General features: G+C 35.2%; 1 protein-coding gene across 1 annotated transcript in view; it reads left to right on the top strand.

The window, feature by feature from the left end:
- The window catches only part of LOC307050997 (ankyrin repeat domain-containing protein 26-like), a gene marked incomplete at its 5' end in the record, with an annotated part of 144,022 nt that overhangs the window by 84,118 nt on the left and 40,255 nt on the right, over positions 1–19,649 (top strand). Inside the window, 8 exon segments of the mRNA XM_079701311.1 lie at positions 18–90; positions 7,757–7,885; positions 7,888–8,013; positions 10,676–10,758; positions 14,742–14,893; positions 17,206–17,376; positions 19,186–19,219; positions 19,503–19,644. Of these exon segments, the coding sequence (XP_079557437.1) occupies positions 18–90; positions 7,757–7,885; positions 7,888–8,013; positions 10,676–10,758; positions 14,742–14,893; positions 17,206–17,376; positions 19,186–19,219; positions 19,503–19,644 (910 nt within the window).

The raw sequence follows: 19,649 nt of genomic DNA, 5'->3' as shown, positions 1-19,649 counted from the left end.
TTTCAAAACCCATTCAGCCTGCAGTTGGAGTGAAAGATTGTGTTCCTAATAAAACAGTAGGAATGAAGGATTTACAAACAGCCAGATCAGGTAAATTTTGCAGTGCAAATTTCACTCTGGAAAGAGGTACACTAAAATATTTGAAATGCTCTCAGCCTTCATATTCCTAATTCTTTTTTCTTTTGTTTTTGCAAGTTTAATTGAAGGATTTGACATAAATAAGGCACATGTTATTGTTGGTATCCATGTTTTGAAAAAAAGATATTTACAAGCATAAGAAAAAGATATTTTTAAAATGTAAGCTTTAACTCAGATGTTTCTATGTACGTTTCAATACCCTAAAGTTCTCAGTTTGGAATCTCTGTACTTCTTAGGGATTCTCAGAGGTTAATTATTAGATTCTAAGATTTTTCCAGTTTTATAAAATGCTTATTAGAATTCTGACCTTAACCTAAAGTAAAGCTTCACTTGCTAACATGTCAATTGTATTTCAAATTTAATTATTTCATTTTAGTGGTGTTACACGGATGAGCTTAAGCCAACCAGATGTTTTGATTAGCAGACTCTGTGTGTGTGTGTGTGTGCGTGTGTGTGTGTATGTGTGTGTGGTCTTTGATTATTAAAAGTGGGGGAAAGTAATCATACCTTAATGACGATTTGATAGACACAATCTTTTAAAACAGCAATTCTGAAAGTTTTGGGCTTTAAGATCCTTTTATTTATTTGTTTGTTATTTTTTATGATGCAGATATAGGATCCTTTTATACTTTTAAAAATTATTGAGAATTCCAAGGAACTTTTGTTTAAGTAGGTTGTATCTACTGATGTTTACTGTATTGGAAAATAAAACTGAAAAATTTAAAATACAAGCACACACAATCATACATTCTATTAGCCATTAGAAGTATGATGTTATCACATATCTTGTCTCTGGAAATCGCCTCTGTACACTTAAAACAGAATGAGAATGGAAATAACGTTTACTGTTATTGTGAAAATAGTTTTGACCTCTTGGACCCCTTGAACGGTTGAGTCTTGGGACTCCAGGGATGCTCAGGTGACACTTGAGAACCACTGTTTTAAACCATTTACAGAGCTCATGGATGTGAAATGATAAAGGGACCCTTGTGATGAAACAGGCTTTAAACTTTCACTTTTACATTTCTTGCTTTTTTCTTTGATTTGTCTTTTTTTTAAATATATACAGCAGGTTCTTATTAGTCATCAATTTTATACACATCAGTGTATACATGTCTTTCCCAATTGCGCAATTCATCCCACCACCATCCCCAAACCCCTGCGGTTTTCCCCCCTTGGTGTCCATATGTTTGTTCTCTACAACTGTGCCTCAATTTCTGTCCTGCAAACCAGTTCACCTGTACCACTTTTCTAGGTTCCGCATATATGCCTTAATATACGATATTTGTTTTTTTGTCTTTCTGACTTACTTCACTCTGTATGACAGTCTCTAGATCCATCCACGTCTGAACAAATGACCCAATTTCATTCCTTTTTATGGTTGAGTAATATTCCATTGTATATATGTACCCCATCTTCTTTATCCATTCGTCTGTCGATGGGCATTTAGGTTGCTTCCATGACATGCCTACGGTAAATAGTGCTGCAGTGAACATTGGGGTGCATGTGTCTTTTTGAATTATGGTTTTCTCTGGGTATATGCCCAGTAGTGGGATTACTGGATCATATGGTAATTCTATTTTTAGTTTTTTAAGGAACCTCCATACTGTTCTCCATAGTGGCTGTAACAGTTACATTCCCACCAACAGTGCAAGAGGGTTCTCTTTTCTCCATACCCTCTCCAGCATTTGTTGTTTGTACATTTTCTGATGAAGCCCATTCTAACTGGTGTGAGGTGATACCTCATTCTAGTTTTGATTTGTATTTCTCTAATAATTAGTGATGTTGAACAGCTTTTCATGTGCTTCTTGGCCATCTGTATGTCTTCTTTGGAGAACTGTCTATGTAGGTCTTCTGCCCATTTTTGGATTGGGTTGTTTGTTTTTTTACTATTGAGCTGCAAGAGCTGTTCATATATTTTGGAGATTAATCCTTTGTCCGTTGATTTGTTTGCAAATATTTTCTCCCATTCTGAGGGTTGTCTTTTTATCTTGTTTATGGTTTCCTTTCCTGTGCAAAAGCTTTGAAGTTTCACTAGGTCCCATTTGTTTATTTTTGTTTTTATTTACATTACTCTAGGAGGTGGATCAAAAAAGATCTTGCTGTGATTAATGTCAAAGAGTGTTCTTCCTATGTTTTCCTCTAAGAGATTTATAGTGTCCAGTCTTACATTTAGGTCTCTAATCCATTTTGAGTTTATTTTTGTGTATGGTGTTAGGGAGTGTTCTAATATCATTCTTTCCATGTATCTGTCCAGTTTTCCCAGCACCACTTATTGAAGAGACTGTCTTTTCTCCATTGTATATCCTTGCCTCCTTTGTCATAGATTAGTTGACCATAGGTGCGTGGGTTTTCCTCTGGGCTTTCTATCTTGTTCCATTGATCTATGTTTCTGTTTTTCTGCCAGTACCATATTGTCTTGATTACTGTAGCTTTGTAATATAGCCTGACGTCAGGGAGTCTGATTCCTCCAGCTGCGTTTTTTTCCCTCAAGACTGCTTTTGGTATTCGGGGTCTTTTTTGTCTCCATACAAATTTTAAGATTTTTTGTTTTAGTTCCGTAAAAAATGCCATTGGTAATTTGATAGGGATTGCATTGAATCTGTACATTGCTTTGTGTAGTATAGTCATTTTCACAATATTGATTCTTCCAATACAAGAACATGGTTTATCTCTCCATCTGTTGGTATCATCTTTAATTTCTATCATCAGTGTCTTATACTTTTCTGCATACAGATCTTTTGTCTCCCTAGGTAGGTTTATTCCTAGGTATTTTATTCTTTTTGTTGCAATGGTAAATGAGAGTGTTTCCTTAATTTCTCTTTCATATTTTTCATCATTAGTGTATAGGAATGCAAGAGATTTCTGTGCATTAATTTTGTATCCTGGAACTTTACCAAATTCTTTGATTAGCTCTTGTAGTTTTCTGGTGGCATCTTTAGGATTCTCTATGTATAGTATCAAGTCATCTGCAAACAGTGACAGTTTTACTTCTTCTTTTGCAATTTATATTCCTTTTATTTCTTTTTCTTCTCTGATTGCTGAGGCTAGGACTTCCAAAAGTATGTAGAATAATAGTGGTGAGAGTGGACATCCTTGTCTTGTTCCTGATCTTAGAGGAAATGCTTTCAGTTTTTCACCATTCAGAATGATGTTTGCTGTGTGTTTGTAATATATGACCTTTATTATGTTGAGGTATGTTCCCTCTATGCCCACTTTCTGGAGAGTTTTTATCATAAATTGGTGTTGAATTTTGTTGAAAGCTTTTTCTGCATCTATTGAGATGATCATATGGTTTTTATTCTTCAATTTGTTAATATGGTGTATCACATTGATTGATTTCTGTGTATTGAAGAATCCTTGCATCCCTGGGATAAATCCCAGTTGATCATGGTGTATGATCCTTTTAATGCATTGTTGGATTCTGTTTGCTAGTATTTTGCTGAGGATTTTTGCATCTATCTTCATCAGTGATATTGGTCTGTAATTTTCTTTTTTTGTCATATCTTTCTCTGGTTTTGGTATCAGGGTGATGCTGGCCTCGTAAAATGAGTTTGGGAGTGCTCCTTCCTCTGCAATTTTTTGGAAGAGTTTGAGAAGGATGGGTGTTAGCTCTCCTCTAAATGTTTGATAAAATTTACCTGTGAAGCCATCTGCTCCTGGACTTTTGTTTGTTGGAAGATTTTTAATCACAGCTTCAATTTCATTACTTGTGTTTGGTCTGTTCATATTTTCTGTTTCTCCTGGTTCAGTCTTGGAAGGTTATACCTTTCTAAGAATTTGTCCATTTCTTCCAGGTTGTCCATTTTATTGGCATAGAGTTGCTTGTAGTAGTCTCTTAAGATGCTTTGTCTTTCTGCGGTGTCTGTTGTAACTTCTCCTTTTTCATTTCTAATTTTATTGATTTGAGTCCTCTCCCTCTTTTTCTTGATGAGTCTGGCTAATGGTTTATCAATTTTGTTTATCTTCTCAAAGAACCAGCTTTTAGTTTTATTGATCTTTGCTATTGTTTTCTTTGTTTGTATTTCATTTATTTCTGCTCTGATCTTTATGTTTTCTTTCCTTCTGCTAACTTTGGGTTTTGTTTGTTCTTCTTTCTCTAGTTCCTTTAGGTATAAAGTTAGATTATTTATTTGAGATTTTTCTTTTTTCTTGCAGTAGGCTTGTATAGCTATAAACTTCCCTCTTAAGACTGCTTTTGCTGCATCCCATAGGTTTTGGATTGTTGTGTTTTCATTGTCATTTGTCTCTAGGTATTTTTTGATTTCCTCTTTGATTTCTTCAGTGATCTCTTGGTTATTTAGTAATTTACTGTTTAGCCTCCATGTGTTTGTGTATTTTATGTTTTTCCACTGTAATTCATTTCTAATCTCATAGTGTTGTGGTCAGAAAAGATGCTTGATATGATTTCAATTTTCTTAAATTTACTGAGGCTTGGTTTGTGACCCAAGATGTGATTTATCCTGGAGAATGTTCTGTGCGCACTTGAGAAGAAAGTGTAATCTGCTGTTTTTGGATGGAATGTCCTATAAATATCAATTAAATCTATCTGGCCTATTGTGTCATTTAAAGCTTGTGATTCCTTATTTATTTACATTTTGGATGATCTGTCCATTGGTGCAAGTGAGGTGTTAAAGTCCCCCACTATTATTGTGTTACTGTTGATTTCCTCTTTTACAGCTGTTAGCCGTTGCCTTATATATTGAGGTGGTCCTATGTTGGGTGCATATATATTTATAATTGTTATATATTCTTCTTGGATTGATCCCTTGATCATTATATAGTGTCCTTCCTTGTCTTTTGTAACATTCTTTATTTTAAGGTCTATTTTATCTGATATGAGTATTGCTACTCCAGCTTTCTTTTGATTTCCATTTGCATGGAATATCTTTTTCCATCCCCTCACTTTCAGTCTATATGTGTCCCTAGGTCTGAAGTGGGGCTCTTGTAGACAGCATATATATGGGTCTTGTGTTTGTATCCATTCAGCAAGCCTGTGTCTTTTGGTTGGAGCATTTAATCCATTCACGTTTAAGGTAATTATCAATATGTATGTTCCTATGACCATTTTCTTAATTCTTTTGGGTTTGTTTTTGTAGGTCCTTTTCTTCTCTTGTGTTTCCCACTTAGAGAAGTTCCTTTAGCATTTGTTGTAGAGCTGGTTTGGTGGTGCTGAATTCTCTTAGCTTTTGCTTGTCTGTAAAGGTTTTGATTTCTCTGTGGAGTCTGAATGAGATCCTTGCCGGGTAGAGTAATCTTGGTTGTAGGTTCTTCCCTTTTATCACTTTAAGTGTATCATGCCACTCCCTTCTGGCTTGTAGAGTTTCTGCTGAGAAATCAGCTGTTAACCTTTTGGGAGTTCCCTTGTATGTTATTTGTCGTTTTTCCCTTGCTGCTTTCAGTAATGTTTCTTTGTGTTTAATTTTTGCCAATTTGATTACTGTGTGTCTCGGCATGTTTCTCTTTGGGTTTATCCTGTATGGGACTCGCTGCATGTCCTGGACTTGAGTGGCTATTTCCTTTCCCATGTTAAGGAAGTTTTTGACTATAATCTCTTCAAATATTTTCTCTGGTCCTTTCTCTCTCTCTTCTCCTTTTGGGACCCCTATAATGCGAATGTTGTTGCGTTTAATGTTGTCTCAGACGTCTCTTAGGCTGTCTTCATTTCTTTTCATTGTTTTTCCTTTATTCTCTTCTGCTCAGTGAATTCCAGCATTCTGTCTTCCAGGTCACTTATCTGTTCTTCTGCCTCAGTTATTCTGCTATTGATTCCTTCTAGTGTAGTTTTCATTCCAATTATTGTATTGTTCATCTCTGTTTGTTTGTTCTTTAACTCTTCTAGGTCTTTGTTAAACATTTCTTGCATCTTCTCGATCTTTGCCTCCATTGTTTTTCCGAGGTCCTGGATCATCTTCATTATCATTATTCTGAATTCTTTTTCTGGAAGGTTGCCTATCTCCACTTCATTTAGTTGTTCTTCTGTGGTTTTATCTTGTTCCTTCATCTCATACATAGCCCTCTGCCTTTTCATCTTGTCTATCTGTCTGTGAATGTGGTTTTTGTTCCACAGGCTGCAGGATTGTAGTTCTTGTTTCTCCTGTCTGCCCTCTGGTGGATGAAGCTATCTACGAGGCTTGTGCAGGTTTCCTGATGGGAGGGAGTGGTGGTGGGTAGAGCTGGGTGTTGCTCTGGTGGGCAGAGCTCAGTAAAACTTTAATCCACTTGACTGCTGATGGGTGGTGCTGTGTTCCCTCCCTGTTGGTGGTTTAGCCTGAGGCAACCCAACAGTGGAGCCTACCTGGGCTCTTTGGTAGGGCTAATGGCAGACTCTGGGAGGGCTCACGCCAAGGAGTACTTCCCAGAACTTCTGCTGCTCATGTTCTTGTCCCCACGATGAGCCACAGCCACCCCCTGCCTCTGCAGGAGACCCTCCAACACTAGCAGGTAGGTCTAGTTCAGTCTCCCGTGGGGTCACTGCTCCTTCTTCTGGGTCCCACTGCACACAGTATTTTGTGTGTGCCCTCCAAGAGTGGAGTCTGTTTTTCCCCCAGTCCTGTCAAAGTCCTGCAGTCAAATCCCACTAGGCTTCAAAGCCTGATTCTCTAGGAATGTCTCTTCCCGTTCCCGGACCGCCAGGTTGGGAAGCCTGATGTGGGGCTCAGAACCTTCACTCCAGTGGGTGGACTTCTGTGGTATAAGTGTTCTCCAGTCTATGAGTCACGCACCCACCTGTTATGGGATTTGATTTTCCTGTGACTGTGCCCCTCCTACTGTCTCATTGTGAATTATCCTTTGTCTTCGGATGTGGGGTATCTTTTTTGGTGAGTTCCAGTGTCTTCCTGTCGATGATTGTCCAGCACCTAGTAGTGATTCTGGTGTTCTCACAAGAGGGACTGAGAGCATATCCTTCTACTCCACCATCTTGGTTCAGCTCTTATTTGTCTTCAGAAATTGAAATCTGACAATTTTACTTTCGTTAAAAAAAAGGAAAATATTTTTGTTATGTATTCATTTCCTGTGTCATGGCACTGTATGCTCTTTGGATCTAGTGTGGACCTAGACTTATCCTATTTTTACCAGAAAACAATTAGTCACTCAAGGCTATCATTTCTTTTGTAAATTTATGATATTTATCCAAGCCTTAAAAAATGAGTTCTGAAGATATTGGTACATTGAGGAAAGACGATCTCATTGTATTAAAGTAGTACCATTCATTAAAATATTTTTTAAAACCCATGTCTCTGGAACACACAATACTGTCATGCATATTTAAACATAAAATAAATGGTTAGACATAATTTTGTTAATGAAAAAATTTATATGTTGAAGAAACATAATTATTAATAAAGCTCTTAAGGTATACAGAAAATGTAATAGAGATTGATGAGTGAATCAAAGTAAGTAACACTAGAAAATTAAAAATTAGAAAAAATGAGAGGCAATAGTTAACATATCTATATGAATGGCAATGACATGTAAGGTACAATAAGCCATGAGGGTGTAGTGTGTTTGGTGGGAGAGGAGGACATGGGACTGCTTCTCTGAAGAAAGAATTTGTTCAGGTTAGTCAAATTTGTATTAGTATTCACATTCTAATAAACGGAAACTTTGCTTTCAGATTTTTCAGATTGGGATTCTGCTAGTTTGTTGCTCAATAATGAGACTTGTCAAAGAGCCGGGCATTTGAAAGTTGATGATAAATATCCATTTGTGTCACAATCAATGACCAAAAATCAGTCAGCATCCACAGATTTGGACAGATGACCTTAACAGATAAAGAAAAGATTAATATCGGAGTGTTGTTTCTGTTAGGGGATTACACGCTCCGTGACCTGTGTGAGTCACAACTGCCAGAAAACAGAGAAAGCAAACAATGTAATAAATAAGCACAGAGCACTCAACCGTAGACCACCTCGGCATGGCTTCACCATAATCCTGATGTTTCCAAGATCATTTTGTGGCAAAATATGCTTTGTGTTTACTCCTTTTATTCAACCTGCAGCCAAACGTCTTTTAGCAAGACGTTTGCATTCTTCCTCTGACCAAAGCAACATAATAAATAACAAAGGGAATTAGGAGAGAGAATAGGTTCGTTAGGCTAGTATTTAGCATACACCTGAGAGTGGGTCCAAGATTATATTTAGAACTTTGGGACTAGTTGGGAAACCTAGGCAGACATCTCAAGATTCCCTTCTCAAAATGTAGTTTCTTAGCTTTATTTTTGTTTAGCTCTGAATTCATTAGTATTAGTTATAACTATATTCAATGTAACAAAAAAAGCACCTCCAAAACCAAATACTAAACTATTTCTTGTATTTTCTATGAGTTTATATATTTTAGAATTGGCTTTCCCAGCAGTAATGGGAGTCATTGGGGATTGCTACGTAGTCCCTCCTTCTTAGCTGTGTCCACATAGTATATCAACTTATTATTTTTAATGAATTAATAGTTCACAAGGGATATTGGTTTTAAGGAGTGCTGATCATTTAAAGATAGTGTAAGGAAAATCAATTCTAATTCTACTAGGATGCCCAGTCTATTGATTAACCACATCTAATATATGTTCTACATAAATACCAATTAATTTAGTGCCCTTAATCAGCCATATGATCAGGGCTATAGTAATAAATCATACACTGTTTTCTTTTTCCAGTCCTATAGTTTTATCTTCTTGTCTTTCCTTACCTGTGGAATTAATGTTACATTTACAAAAGATTCTCAGTTATCTCCTAGAGTAGTGACTACGAGCTATAAACTCAAAGTTTTTTTTTTATCTATACAAGTGACTTGTTTGCTCTCATTTCTCCATGAGCTTGGTAGGTCCAAGAAACACAAATTCAGACGAAACACCTACACGAGCCCCCTCAACACAGGAAGATGTGAAACAGGAAAACTGGAAACTAAATACAAGCAACTTAAAACAGTTCATGCAGATCATTTCTCTTCTCAGTTGATACCTTTTAGAAAGTAATAAGCAGAGTCTAGTTCTTGAGGGGCCCAGGATTCGTGCATTTATTTATTTAATAAAGATTTATTCTATGCTGGGTCCTGGTAATTTTATATCCTAAATATTTCTGGAAACAGTCCCTCAGTGTAGGCCTGCATCATCTTTTTTTTTTTTTGCATTATAATGCCATCAAATTCTTCTCCCTCTATTTATTTGTATGGCCTTCAAATTCATCCCTCCCGCAGCATTTAGAGTGATCTATCTCAAATGCACCAGTGATCGTGAACCACTCTTTAAAGCATATTAATGTCCAGCCATCTTAGAATGACACGAGGCTTTCATAATCTAACTTCTACCTGACTCTCCCTCTCTAGCCCTTTCTGTCTGTCCTTTGCTCTGGAATTCTGAACTGCTGGTGATGCTCTCTCATCTATCCCTGTATTTTAGACAAATATTCACCCTGTTTTATGTATGCTTCTCTGCCTGTCTTGCTACAGCTTTCCATGCTCTCTGCCTTTCCTGCCCTCTATTCCCTTGAATCTGACTGACCTCACTGTGTAAGTCTCAGCTCAGGCATTATCTCTAGAAAAGCCATCCCTGACACCTTTTATCTACATTCTTCTTTAAACTCCATGTTTAGTACTGAGCAGGAACTCAATAAATAATTATTGAGTAAAATAAAGACTGTTTATACAAAGATGATTTCAAGAGATTGTCCTCTACAGTCTAGAAGCAAAGAGGATAGATGTGAAGAAATAATTTACAGTTCAGGTGATGAAGATACACTAGAAAAATCTATAAAGTACTAAGGTAGCTACTAGGAAAGAGACACCTATTTGGGGAAAGAGAGCGGTAATCAAGGAGGACTTCACAAAGCAGGCTGAGTCTTAAAAGATGAAAAGAACTTTGTCAGAAGAGTAGAGGAAAACATTTCAGATTAAGGAACTGATAAAAGCATGAAAAGTAACAGTAATTTTGGAAACCATGAATAACGTTGCAGTTGAAGCTTGGTGTGTTGTTAAATAGGTACTATTATGAAGTAGAGAACAGAGTATATTGTGACTTTCTATGTTTGTCCTGTATTTTTATATTTTGTTTGTTCGTTTGTTTGTTTTGCGGTATGCGGGCCGCTCACTGTTGTGGCCTCTCCCACTGCGGAGCACAGGCTCCAGACGCACAGGCCTAGCGGCCATGGCTCACGGGCCCAGCAGCTCTGTGGCATGTGGGATCTTCCCGGACTGGGGCACGAACCCGTGTCCCCTGCATCAGCAGTCGGACTCTCAACCACTGCGCCACCAGGGAAACCCTTTGTTTGGTTTTTGATTGTTCTGTTCATTGATGTTTGGTGGATGAATTTGTAAATGAATCTTTGAGATGTTTGTGTGCCTGTAACCTGGTGACATCTGGTATTTCCCAGATGGTTTGTTGGAGTTTTAGGTAATTAGAAGTATTTCTTAAAGAAGTAAATATTCAGCTAAAGATTAAGCTTAATTTAAATTGTCATTTGATAAAATTTTTTAAATCTATTTTTATAAAGATTATGTGTTTTATCTAAGTGTTCTAAGTAGTTAATTTTAACTAAACATATAGATTTGTCAGCAGAACTAGACTTAGAAATAACATCGGAGGAAGCACAAGAAAGGCTTGATGGAAGTGAAAATAACCACTCACAGGTATGTAAAAATGTAAATGTAAATTTCTGGCTCAATATTGTTTTCTATGCTTTAACAACATAACAGAGTTCAAATGAAATTACCTTTCAAAATTAACCTCTTAGAATTGATAGATAATAATTTAATATTTAGTTTTTATAGTGCTTTAATTACAAAGGTTAAAATATTGTTAGAATCTGTTATAATTTATAGTTAAACTTTTCCTTGGAATTGAGGCAAAAAAATTTCCTGAATATTGTTTGCTGCTTCCTTACATGATAAAGAAGGTGATAATCAAATACTGAATCATATGATTAAGCAGTTGAAATTATGAACAGTATATCAGTGATGGTCCGTGAGTTAGATTCATGGAAGGAGAAATCATTCCCAGCTGTTCAAAATTTGCAGTTTCAAGTTGCCAGTCACTAATGCCAAGATTAAAGATTTATTCTGTCTTGTGACCTCTATGTAATCGACCTAAAGATCTACATTCAGGGAAGAAGGGGTCATACAGTCAACCCAATTGCCTATTAAGGAAGCAGACCTTCCAGAATTGGACCTTTGTTGTTAGGATACAGACAATAACTTTGTAATTTATTTCATTTCAGGGTAGGAAACCATTAAATAATATTAAACAATGTTTTATCCACTTTCATTAGTGGATATTAGAATATAATATAACTGAATGAAAGCAGGTATTATATCAACGTATAATACTATCATAGTATATAATTTGCATTAAAATTTAGGAATTTGTTCCTCTTTCTGATTGGTATTAATTGATTTTGGCTCCTTGTAATTTAAGGTTTGTCTATTCTCCAGTTACTAGTCCTTAAAAAAAAAAAAATCCTTACGTGCATATAGGGACTTTTTAAGGTACGGTGAGGTGAAATATTTTTAAGTAAGGAAGCCTTTGTGACATTAAAAATCATCCCCTAATTCATTTTTGGTAGATTTAACATATATGAATTATTTAGTTCAAACAAACAGTGACAAAATTGGGTTTGTGAGTTCATGTTTTTCTCCTGTTTCAGGCTAAGGCAAGTTATTTTTCACTTCTTAGTTGTAATCCAGTGATTTGTGAGTAGATAAACATAGATTAAGAAGTTTAATGGTTAATGTTTAATTATTTTCTAATTTTTCTTTGTCCGTACTTGATTACTTAAGGATAAAGTTATTTTACAAACATGTACCCTGACAGAAAAGACATCTGAAAATCAAATCAAGCCAATTGATCTTCCGCTTTTGCATCTGCAAAAAATGCCTCAAGAACCAGAAATGAATAAGGAATGTGATAGAGAGGACATATCTGTATGTTCAGGACTTCCTTGTGTACAAAAGCATGAGGAAATGTGGATCAAACAAGGCAAATTAGGGTGGAAAAATAACTTCAAACACATCACAAATAAGTTAAAGTGGAAGTTTGGTGGAACTTTTGAAAAATACAAAATTACTGTTTGTCCTGAGGAAGAGCCACTACATGATAACCCTAAAGAAGGAGCAAACATAAAGGAAATACCTTCTAATTTGACAAATAATATACCTGACTGTGAGGCAAAAGTTGCATTTGGAGTATCTGTCTCTCTAGCATTCCAAGCATTTCCTGAACAAAAAGAACCCAGTCTTGAAAATGTTTTTCCATCTTATTTAACCTCTGGGTCTTGGGGACATGCTTGCCCATCATCTTCACAGCTTTATTTAAATGAAATTAAATTAGACTATGAAAGTGATAAACCAGACACTGAACATGTTTTTAACAAAAATGAGGAGAGTTTTTATAATGATACAGAAAATAGAAAAGTAAGGGACCCAGTAGTTACATTTGAAATGCAAGAAGACCAAGAGTTTGATATGCAAATGTTACAAAATATGAACCAAAATACCACTAATTGGAAATTAGACATCGGATGTATACCTCAGTCTAGTGATCCCAAAAGACTTTTTGATTTATGGCTTGCCCGCTCCAATGAAATGAAACACATGATTCAAATAAAAAGTCGTGATATTTCTGCTGTTCCAAATTCTTGTAAGAAAACCAAACCAATACAAGACTGGTTCCAGAAGCCATTGCTTGCAGATAATTGCAGTGCTAATAACTATAAAAGCATGCAACCTGAATTAGAAAATGGGAGTTCTTCTCCACTGAATAGTAACAGAACATCCAAAGTGTATCTAAATGAAGAATTACAGCAAGATATGCAAAGGCTTAAGAATGAGATAGCCATGTTACAAGTAGAGTTCCTGGCTTTCAGACAACAGAAAATTCAACTTCAAAAAGAGGTAGAGGTTCATTTGCTGCTACTTTGTTCTTTCTCTTTATCAATGATCTGATCCATTCTGATTTTCCACTTAGTAATAAAATGGGGTCAGCTAAATAGGTAATTGTGTAGAAATAGATTACTTCTGCCATCTAAATAATAGGAAACTATTTTCCTGGCTTTTGTTCCTTAATCAACCTAAGTCTCTCTCTGTCAGTCTTTCATATGAACTGGGAAACTAATTTAGCTACATACCATGTGACCTTCTGAGCCAGAATTTCCACAAAGGAAATTGCTTAAGAAATATAATAAGCTAGGGTTTTGGGGTTTTTTTTTAATCTATTGGGTTTTAAATATAAGTTACACTCTATAGTATGGGAAGGAAGCAGTGACTGAAAGAAGGGACATAAACACGTATTCCTGCTAAACTAATCTCTTTATTGTGCTTTAGTGTATGCGATCTTCTCTGCTTTACTCAATCGCTTGGCACTTAGAATTCCAACATGGCCACTTCAAGATATTTTTAATAACAAATACATGTACTCCCACATATTCTTTAGTCACCACTCTCAGATGTTTCTGTTGAGTCAGACCTTTACATTATGTTGTTTAATAAAATGTGGTAAGTTTTGACATGTATGATTTTCTCATATAGGTAGTATAAACCCTCAGCCAAACAAATTCAGTATTTATCTCCAAAGGAGAAAACTGAGTTTTGACATGCAGTGAGGTTTTTTTTCCTTCCAGTAATAGATTTTTAAATTTGTGTGTTTGCTCTTTTGTGTAAAAGGTGCACTGACTGAATTTTAAAGATAGACAAAAATCTGTAGATATTCTCCTTTAAAAGAAAAAGAGATGAGCCCTACCCCCAACTGAGGCATTAAATTACTTTGCCAAAGTCACACTTTTAACTTATCTGATTAATCTGATGAATTCATTTGGTAATTTATCAGATTCAGGGTTACAGAATTGTATCATCTCTTTTGGTGCCATGAAATGATAGGAAATGCCACTTTAGGGGCTTTGGACAAATCATTGAACCTTTCTTGGTTTTATTCCCATTATTGGTAAATAGTGGGGCTAAAGTAGATAATTACTTCTATACCCTTTAGCTATAAAATTTCATGGTTATTGAATGTGAAATTGGGAGGCATTACTCATTTTCCAGAATTCCACACTAACTAACAGTTCATTAATTTCACTCTACTCCTGTTTTTTGCTAAACTTTGGTTCATATATTTTAGTGAACACCGTCACTTTTTTGCTATTCCCAGGATCCAAGTGAAAAAAGAATTGTAAAAGGCAGTGGGGGAAGAATAGCTTCAGTGCAGAAAGAAGGATGTTTCCTTTTTGTTACTGAAGCACCAAGGTGTCCCATCCTCTAAATTTGGCTGTTTAATGCAAAATCCAGGTGGTAAAGACCAAAGAGGACAAATTTTGTGTCTTTGTCTCTTTATTTCTCTGTCTCTGCCATCAGACAGGGAAGAGTGGATGTGAATAGCTGCACCACATGAAGAAAGCCCTTTTTGAAATTTTTAAAATTTTATTTCTTTTCCTCAAACAGAAAGAAGCAGACTTTACAAAAATTTCAATGACTTGTAATTAAAAAAATTAAAGTAAGCACAAAACTATTTTTATTGCTTAAAGCCGGGGCAAACTCCGAGTCAAGTAATTAATGACAATGAAAAGGTCTTTATAATGAATAAGGTAATAACAATTATATGTAGTGTCAAACTTTCATTAAAGGTTGAAGAAGCAAAGAAGAAGCACAAAAGTAGTGAAATGGAAGTATCAGAAAACATATATGATGCTGATGATAGTGGATTAATTCAACAGAGAAAGAGCAGAAAAACTAATAACCAACAGTTTCCTACCATGGAGAATGAAGATTCTGATAGGTAAGCCTATGTCAGTATTTAACAATAGATAATTGTTATTTTCCTATAAAACAAGTTCTCATTTGAGCTAATGTTCATGATTAACAAATTTTATATTTTTCTAGGGTTGTAGTTATTTCTAATACTCTTGTCCTTTAGCCTTAATACTAGAGTTAATTGGTTAACACACCACCGTATTACAGTATTAGAGTATTCTGGATTTGACTGTATACTTACCTTTACCAGTGTGTTGTATATTTAAATATATTTTATGTTACTAATTAGCGTCCTTTGATTTCAGCTTGAAGACTCCTTTCAGCATTTCTTGTGAGGCAGGTCTAGTGGTGATGACCTCCCTCAGCTTTGCTTTGTTTGGGAAAGCCTTTATCTCTCCTTCATTTCTGAAAGACAACTTTTCTGGATAGAGTATTCTTGGTTGGCAGGTTTTTTCTTTTAGCACTTTGAATATGTCGTCCTACTCTCTTGAAATCCATTGATAGACTTATGGGGGTTCCCTTATAATTTACAAGCCTCTTTACTTTTGCTGCTTTTAAGACTCTCTCTTTGTCTTTGATTTTTGACAGTTTTGTTATAATGTCTCCTGGCGAGGATTTCTTTAAGTTGAGTTTGCTTGGTGACCTATGAGCTTTAGGAACTTGGATATCCAAATCTCTCGCCAGGTTTAGGAAGTTCTCAACCATTTTTTCTTTAAATAAGCTTCTGCCACCTTCTCCCTATCTTCTCTTTCTGGAACTGCAATGATTTATGAATTATTTCTTTTGATGGTATCTGGTAATTCATGTAGGCTTTCTTCCCACTTTTTCATTCTTTTTTTCTTTATTCTCCTCTGATTGGATAATGTCAAAGCTCCTGTCTCATAACTCACAGATTCTTTCTTCTGTTTGATCCATTCTGCTGTCAGTGCTCTTTATTGCATTTTTCCTTTCATTCATTGTATTCTTCAGCTCCAAAATATCCATTTGGTTATTTTTTATTATTTCTATCTCTTTGTTAAACTCCTCATCTTGTTTGTGTATTACTTTCCTGATTTTATTGGGTTGTCTTTCTGTGTTTTCTTGTAGCTCACTGAGTTTCCTTAAAACTACTATTTTGAATTCTCTGTCAGGTAGATTGCACATCTCCATGTCTTTGGGATTTGTTACTGGAAAATTATTGTGATCTTTTGGTAGTGTCATGTTTTCTTGATTTTTTTTATGTTACTTGAAGTTTTGCATTGCTGTCTTTGAATTTGAAGTAGCAGTCACCTCTTCCAGTCTTTAATAACTGCCCTCTCCAATGTATCCCAACTTGCATTTTTTTGTTCCAGTGGTATGCTGGCACTTCTCTGCTGGAAACCTGGATTTCCACAAAGGCTCTCTCGTCTGTGGGTGATTGTCTAAGACAGTGTTTTCCAGGGGTTCCCTGGACATTGCTAAGAGTGGCTGGAGCCAGTTCATGGGCCATGCAGGGTCCACAGCTGGGCTGTGGTCTGTATGTCTGTTACCACTTGGGTGGGCAGGACTCTTCCCAGGTCCCTTGGTTTATGGTGCTGGATCCTGCAACTGCCACAAAGCCACTTTTGTCTGTGGATAGATGCCAAATTGTTGCTGGTGGTGGAGGGATACTATGAGGTACCTATTTTTCAGCCCTGATGCTGACATGACCCCAACATGTGGGTGTTTAAAAGTAAATTTTCCCCCCAAGATATTTCCTTGAGTTCTTCTTTCGTGTTTTATGTACCTCATGTTATTTTTAAAAATCATGCAAATTAAACATTATTATATATCAAAACAAAACAAAAAAAATATAGTAGAAATCTAATTATTACTCCCATGTCTAAGAGTCATTGCTTTTAGGTAGTGAACTTCAGCTTTTCATTGTAGCACTTGAGGTTCTTCAGAATGTCTTTCCAGACTCATCTCTCTCCTTCCTTCCATGTATTTTGTACTTTTCCTTCCAAGTTTCTCGGAAACACCTAGACTCCATGTGTCTAATCTTTGTGCTCACATTCTAATCACCAAGTAGAATGATTTTCTCCATTTTCTTTTCCTCATGACCTCCTCTGTTTATTTAACCTCTTCTGTAAAGCTTTCCTATGTTCACTTATAACTTTCATGTGTCAACTCTTACATATCACATTGTACCATAATTGTGTATCTGTCTTTGAAGCAAGGATTTGTATTTGCTTGCATATGGTTGGTACTTCATAACTGTTTTGTGAACTAATAAATGACTTATGATGGGTAAGAGTTGGAATTTTACAAAAATTGGTTTTTTATTCTTTATCAGTAGAATTATTAGAAAACATTGGCTTTTTAATGGATTTTTTAAAGTAGCGGTCCTGGCGTGCACATGAAGGAAGTAAAGAAAAAGGAAAATGAAAACTGGACATCAAAAGAATGTGTGATTACACCAATGTTTGAGAAGGCTGATTCACTGATTGGTGGTCTGCTACACATGAAGGATGACAGCAGTTTAAGTGGAGTAGATCAGGATGATGGCAGGTAAAATCTACAAATTCTTTTAGGTCAAGAAATATTAGCACTGAATACTTTTTCTGGAAATAGAACAGCATAATATAGTGTACAGGCCATGACAGGAGTATTCTCAACTATACCAGATGAACGCTGCTGAAAGGTTAAGATGAGGATGAGTGGCTTTGACCAGAAGTAGTTTCAATAAATATTCCCCATGGAAGCTGGACTGTAGTGAATAAGTATAAACGGCTCCTTAGGGAATATTTACTGGGAAAGGCAATAGAGAACTGGATGGTAACTGAAGAGGAATGTGGAGTTCAAGGGAGTTTCCTTTCTCTTTTTATGTTAAGATGGGAGTTTTTAGAGTATGTTTGTATGCTGTTGGAAATGAGCCAGTAGAGGATGCATTTATTCAGTTTAATCTTGTTTGCATGTCCAATATTAGAAAGCTTATTGATTGTATTACATTACCTTTAAAATATTATAGTAAACTAATTGTACATAATACTTCTATTCACGTATAGATTTATGGTAAGGGCTTGTTCATTGATTTTGAAGTGTAATATTCTTATATAATTGAATATGCAGATGAGTACTTAAAAGTTATTCTATCATACGTAGATTTTTAAAAATTATATAATCATAAATTTACAAACATTTAGGCCATACTGAAAAGGATTTAATCATTCCTTGATAATTCTAGATGACAGTATCATCATGAGTGGCTATGGTTTTGTAAGGTGCTCTAAAACAGATTATGTTAACTTCATAGTGGTTTAGATTCCAGGGAAAAGGGTAAGATTTTGTTTATATTTGATAGGAAAAAAACTATTAACAATCTATCACAGATTATTACTTTTGGATTATAAAGTTCTAAATTACAAAAGTCATGCTTCCTATACCAAAAGTGTCATTAACACGTATTGTGCGCTAAGTATATGTTGAATGTATGAATAAACAGCTGAATGGGTGAATGAATGAATGGGTGAATGAAACCCTCATCAATGGGTTGATGAATTTCTTTACAAAAGCAAATCTTTATTGAAAATAGAATTCCAATATTGCCTGGGTCTAAAGTCTTTTTATTTTTGAAAAATATGTGTAAGATTCAGAAATTATTATTTATAGTTATAACTAGACATGGAATAATAATACAGATTCATTTGCTATCATATCACTTAAAAACACTTAAAAATAAATATTACCTTCTCATCATATTGTGAAACACAAGTGTTGAAGCCAGATTTCCTGGGTTTGAATTCTGGGTCAGCTGCTGATCTGCTGTATGGGCTTGGGCAAGTTACTTAGCCTTTCTGTGCTGCATTTCTTCCTGTGTAAAAAGGACCTAATGTATTACCTCTCTCCCAGAATTGTTGTGAGGATTAAAATGCCTTTAAGACATGTAAGGTGCTTATAATAATGCATAGCAATTACATAGTAAGTCCTCAAAAAGCTAATATCATGATTATTAAAAAAGGGTTTCTTTCATATAGGACTTAATACTTTCCAAATAGGTTTTAGTGCCATAAAGTTAGTTTTTATTGAAAATGACGATAACAAAAAACCCGGTATATTTCTTCCTATCAAATAATGCAAGTAACATTATGTTTTTCCTTTTCCTTTGATTGTCAGCTTAATCTAATTTAATGCTTTGTTAATATTATTATGGTGTATTTTCTTTGTCCTTTAATGTTACTCTTTCTATTTATTTTTTAATCTCTTTTATAGAAAATTAATTACCAATGCAAAGATTTCATGTAAAAAACAATAGGTTTAGGTATTCTTTGTATTTTAAGTATTTAATATTTGCCTGAAAAGAATCGTTTGTTTTTTTAGGGCTACAAAGGAAACATCTAATGAAAAGAACAAGGTAGAGTAAAAAATTAATTATAAAAAATATTATCCTGTAGTAAAAAATTACTTTGTGAAAGGTATAGTGGAAAAATAGAAAATCTTCCTTTGTGGTAGAAACATTTACTTTGAAAAAATAATTTAGAAACAGTGTTGATAAAATTATCCCTTTGATAAAAATCTGTTCTTTTAAGAAGTATCTGTGTTTTTACTTTAATAAAGAGATATTTATCACCTCTGTACACTTAGTATATTTTATAAGTATTTTGGGGACATTGTGAAATAGTATTTTTTATTTGTAGGTCAAAGAGCAAATTAATTCTATGGATGACCTTGATGACTTAACTCAATCATCTGAAACAGCTTTTGACGATTGCCAGATGCTTTACTCTAATTATAAGAATTCCATGTTGCTAATAGAACAACTTAGCATGGAGTGTAAAGGTAGG

The sequence above is a fragment of the Hyperoodon ampullatus genome (genome assembly GCF_949752795.1).
Source record: "Hyperoodon ampullatus genome assembly, chromosome: 3".
NCBI lineage: Eukaryota > Metazoa > Chordata > Mammalia > Artiodactyla > Ziphiidae > Hyperoodon > Hyperoodon ampullatus.
This window is presented reverse-complemented; position numbering and strand designations above follow the sequence as displayed.